Source organism: Eucyclogobius newberryi, unplaced genomic scaffold (genome assembly GCF_026437365.1).
Source record: "Eucyclogobius newberryi isolate DKJ021-1_F unplaced genomic scaffold, fEucNew1.0.hap1 SCAF_5, whole genome shotgun sequence".
Taxonomy (NCBI): domain Eukaryota; kingdom Metazoa; phylum Chordata; class Actinopteri; order Gobiiformes; family Gobiidae; genus Eucyclogobius; species Eucyclogobius newberryi.
Window position 1 is genome coordinate 11,253,703 of NW_027316167.1, and position 5,242 is coordinate 11,258,944.

The 5,242-nt window shown below is 41.7% G+C and overlaps 1 protein-coding gene across 1 annotated transcript; it reads left to right on the top strand.

Annotated features, from left to right (window-relative positions):
* The first annotated feature begins 1,220 nt into the window (after nucleotides 1-1,220).
* On the top strand, nucleotides 1,221-4,719 carry rnf128a (ring finger protein 128a). The gene is made up of 2 exons (XM_072465079.1): nucleotides 1,221-1,337; nucleotides 1,476-4,719. Exon 2 carries the CDS (start codon nucleotides 1,488-1,490, stop codon nucleotides 2,544-2,546), a length of 1,059 nt encoding a protein of 352 aa, XP_072321180.1. The 5' UTR covers nucleotides 1,221-1,337; nucleotides 1,476-1,487; the 3' UTR covers nucleotides 2,547-4,719.
* Nucleotides 4,720-5,242: the final 523 nt, after the last annotated feature.

Below are 5,242 nucleotides of genomic sequence, written 5' to 3' on the forward strand. Positions count from 1 at the left end.
TCATTTGCACAAATCTTGCAAAGCACAAACATTCTGAGACTTTTCTGCACCAAAAAACTTAGTCTTAAATAGTCTTAATCTATTCTGCAGAAGAAAAATCAGGATGCAGGCTTTGTCTTTTGGATCAGAACAGTATAAGGGCATGTGATGAGTAAAGATACTTTAAATAAACAGGACAGGGATGTGGTATTGTCTTCAATAATTCATTTACAGAATAAAACATGCATTGAATAACAAAATTCAACAGTTTCTTACTTTTTTCTCCAAATATTAAGATGCTACCAAAAGATACATAGACACAACGTTTTAATATCTATTTTTGTTCTGCTCTGATATAGAAATACATACTTTTTTACACATTTTTCTAAATACAAATAGCTTACAAAGAAGTGATTTTATAGCGTGAATAACTGCTGTGGTCGAGCTGAGGATAAATGGACAGGTTTGGTCACTGTCAGCGCTTCACTCTCTTGTTTTGTCTGTGAATAATTAGCTTTAATTGCTATAGATACACATGCTTTTGGGAAAGCTACATGTTGCTATGAAAGTACAGAGATATGCTGGTAAACAAATGCTAATCCCATGTATTTGACTGAATTTGATACTCTCATTTTGACTACATAATGCTGAGGCTATGTAATTTAAACAAATATTACATCATAGCATTTACTCGAGGATACTCAATATTTTTGTGTACACAGGCATTCAATGTTTGACAGAACTTTGTGGCTGATGCTCAATAACTTACTAAACCAAGCGAAAATACTTACTGTACTATAAATACATTTTTCCCACCAAAACATATCAATCTTACGAGAAAATTGCAGGTCACATGTTCAACTAGGGAATATCTGATCACACACACATCGTAGAAATGGCTCCATTAGGTTTGACATTGCCCTCTTGAGCACCACAGTGACTGTAATTTCAGCTCAAATGCTTTGAGCTGGTTTCATCTGTCACCAAAATAGGGGAAGCGAACCGGTAAGGCTTGAAAAACGGGTTTGTTTGCTTTGCTCATCGTTACACAAGGAGAGAAAAAAACAGTGCAGCTTTTATTAGAGAACAGCGCAATCGACCTCTGCCAATGGAATACTTTATCACTTTTCTTATCTCATTTCTTTATTCTTCCTTGACTTGAAACCAGCTTGCGCGTGCGTGTATATGTGTGTTTGCGTGTGTGTGTGTGTGACTCCACTTGTTGCGAGTAGCAGCGAACCACCCTCTTCTGCTGGGAGTGCTCAGTGTTCAAGGTTCAGGAAGATAACTAGGTGAGTAGCTGACGCAGGCACCGTGTTGTATTACTGCTGGCTCAGATCATATTACAGAGACTCCAGGTTAGTCTGAACCCGTAGCTCGTAGACACAGAGAGGCGCAGAACAAACCACCAACTGAAAAAAAGGACAAAAGAGGACTCATTTTTTCCGCCTACGAAGCTGAACGCTAACGCATTGCCTGCTGGTTGTTTTTTACAGAGAAGCGTTACCATGGCTAGTGGGAAGACGCAACTTCTGTCATGTCTCCTGCTCGGCTGCCTGTTCCAGCTCTCGACCGGTTTAGTTTTCTGGACCGCCGTGGTGGAAATAAGCTACACAAACAGCCAGAACGAGACCATCGACAAATACTGTGAGTGTGGCATTTTTGGCCGCAACGCCGCCGTGGAGCGAGCCCAGGGTGTTGTAACTCTGCCCAGTGGAGATCCAAAAGGGTGCGGGCCGGATCCGGTGTACAGCCGACACGCCGACTCCCCGCCTTGGATCGCGCTGGTGAAACGCGGCAACTGCACCTTCAGCGAGAAGATCAACGCCGCGAGACTCCAAGGAGCACAGGCGGTCGTGATCTACAATGTCGACGGCAGCGGTAACCTGACACAGCACATGTCCCATCCCGACACGGCTAACACTGTGGCTATTATGATCGGGAACTTGCAAGGTATGGAGATTGTTAAGTTAATTCAAAACAGCACGGGGGTTCAAATGATCATCGAAGTGGGCAGCCCGCACGGACCCTGGATGGACACCTACTGGCTGTACTTCCTGTCCATCGCTTTCTTTATCGTCGTGACGGCCTCGATCGCCTATTTCGTGTTCATCTCCGCCAACCGCCTGTACAGCCTGCGGAGGCACAAGCGCGCGGAGAATCGGCTGAAATCCGAAGCCAAAAAGGCCATCCGCCGCTTGGAAGTGCGCACCCTCAAGCGCGGGGACGAGGAAACCACGTCCGAGGTCCTGCTGTGCGCGGTTTGCATCGAGGCGTACAAAGCCGGCGACGTGGTCACCGTGCTGACGTGCGACCACATCTTCCACAAGGCGTGCATCGAGCCGTGGCTGCTGGAGAGGCGAACCTGCCCCATGTGCAAGTGCGACATCCTCAAAGCCTTAGGAGTGGAGGAAGAAAGTAAACCCGAGTTCAACCAGAGCTCGCCACCAGAGGTCACTGTGATAACCGTGGCGGGAGGAGAGGCGATGTACGAGGTGCCGTTGACAGACACAGCCAGCCCGCACTATGACAACCGGGCCTTCGAGGGCGAGCCGGCCAGGGGATAGTGAGCGAGCGGCGGAAACAAAACAAAACGGCAACCAGCGATAAAGACTGTGGAGATTTCACCGTTTGAATGAGACTCAGGGACATTATCAAGTTTAAGGAATCAGCAGAGAAACAAACAAATTGGGACTGAAATGCAATGTAAAAGTACCTGAGATATTTTAAGCATTTATTTGAATTGCTGATGATAGTTTACGGAGAAATTGCACAACCATCCAAACATAATCTCTAAAAAATAAATAGGAAATTAATGCTTAAAATATTTCAATTTGTCTACAATTTCCAATTTAAATGAATTAATTGTCCTATTGTATTGCAGTTCATTGATGTAGGACAATACCAGGGCTGCACAATATATGATAATGTACAAGAACTATTTTGAACATTGCAAATTTATGATGTAATAGGGAACTGCCCACATAAAAACACTAAAAATAAGACGCCACGCAAATGAATTAAAGCCTGAAACTCGACTGTTAAAACTGCATTACACAATTTTTCTCTTGTAATTAGTACATTTTATTTCCCCCTTCATAACGTGACTGTAAAAGCAGCACTTTCTGACAAAATTACACAGTAGAATAGGATAGTTGACAATGTCTTGGTTCTCAATTTGAAAAACAAAACAAAAAAACAAACCAATGATCTTATACATTTATGTCTTATTGTTCGTTGTGATCAGATTTAAAGCGACGACCATAACATTCCTTGCTTTCCACTGTGCAGTCCTGGTTTCCCTCCGGTCTTGTTGCTAATACAAACATGGGGTGTGTTCATGGTGGATCCAGCCAGACCTGCTGGAGCGCCGCGGGCCCCGGTTGTCATGCGTCTGGAGTCGCATTTCTGCTTTGCATTGGCTTGACTTGAGCTCGGTCATTTAAGTGAAAACTCAAGGTTGTTCGGCCACTTGCAAATCATAACCAAAACAGCTTAGAATATTTGCCTCCCAGCCACAGATACAAACGCAGTATAAGATTGAGCAATATTTTCTGCTTGTTCACACTTGTATAAGAGTAGATTGTGGTACACACCCTGCTTATGAACACACCTCATACTGGAGAAACTTATTTACCTGAGGCTGTACGACAAATCTGTACGACAACGTGACCCAAAGATGATTCACGGTTTTAACGCCTTGAGGTGCCTTGACTTGACGAACTGAATGTTTTGACTCTTTAACTGCCGAGGCGATGTCCACATGAATTTTTTGGATTATTTGTCGTGCGTTGTACACTGTGGGTTTTGGGGGTTGCAGCTGGATTCTCAACCTGTCGTGTGTGAGCTGGAACGAGTGTTTTAAAATGTCAACCTATAACGATTTTGTAATGTAAAAGGCTTGACATGCAATAGCAATTTTGATAATAATGATTCAAATTTACTTCTCGACACAAAATACAAGTAGTTTTCCTTCCATGCCGTTTTATACAGTTCTAAAATATATCAAGACCGTTAAAATTATTCCGGAAACAACCAAGTTCCAGTATTGATACCAAATAAATTGAGTATCTTGTTTTAATGCAAATTTATCATGGATTAGAATCGGGGTATTGATATTTTGACAACCCTCATAAACATGCACCAAAAAACTGTAAGTTATGCAATCTTTTCTGCACTTCCTGGTTGTTAGCGTGCCTTTGCAAACTCATCCATCCTCAATCATTTGTTTATTCCAAAGGCATTCGATTTGCATCTTAAACCTGCATGATTTGTGTACTTCTCAGCTTTGACCAAAGCCGTGCAACTAATTGAAAACCAAGTGACTTTCATTAGAGGAGCCTGTGTGGACCAAGAGCCATGGACTCAGATCCTCTTATCATCTTATCAATCATTTGTAAATATTCTTGTTGTGTACATAATGTCTTGTCTTTGCTGCGCGACTGCACTCGTCACAGTCTGCGCAGGTCTTCCACGTTCTTCTGAATTAAACTGAAATCTCCAGTCTACCTCTAAAAGCTCTCACAAAGACACTGGATTCTCTGTCATTCCCTTTGTTGTTTTGGCTGGCGGGGTAAATGCTAATTGTTGTGCATATATTTTTCTACACTGATTGAGTCTCACGATAAGGTTTGAGGAGTCTTGTGCTGCTCTGTACAAATGAATGTAAGATGTTGTATTAAATCACATTGATGCTCATTAGAATGCAATAAATTCCTCAAAATGAGGCAAACTTTGAAAGCGTTCTCTCTCCTGACGTATTCTTTGTTCGACCTGTCACAGAAAAACGGCTCATATCAAGATAAACAGTAATAATGGAACTAATTTACACCAGACACAATAAAGCAGGATAATCCACTTAAAAAAACGTTCTAGAGGCGCAATACTCCTGAGCTGCAATAAATGAAGAGTAGAATGAAACACTTAAAAGGAGTGAAACGTGGAATGGACTTTTATGAGTTTTTAACTGTTATAATCTTTTCCCTCATCATTAACTTACTCAGAGCTGTCGTGTGTGTGATTCATGGACGTTTGATTTAGCCTGTATTGTTCTACATTCAGAAAAACACAATTATACAAAGATAAATAGATGAAAATCCAATATGAAGAGTCATTAGACCCACTTCTATTATGAATCCATTTAAAATCAATATTTGCTGTTAACAAATATCCATAAATCTAATTAGTCATGAAAGTACTCTCACAAATACAAACCCCAAACAAAATCATAATGGGTTCTGAGCCCCCCAAATAATAGTAATTA

What these genes read in the sequence shown, in the direction of transcription:
- rnf128a (XM_072465079.1), top strand. Translation starts at nt 1,488, where the DNA reads ATGGCTAGTGGGAAGACGCAACTTCTGTCATGTCTCCTGCTCGGCTGC.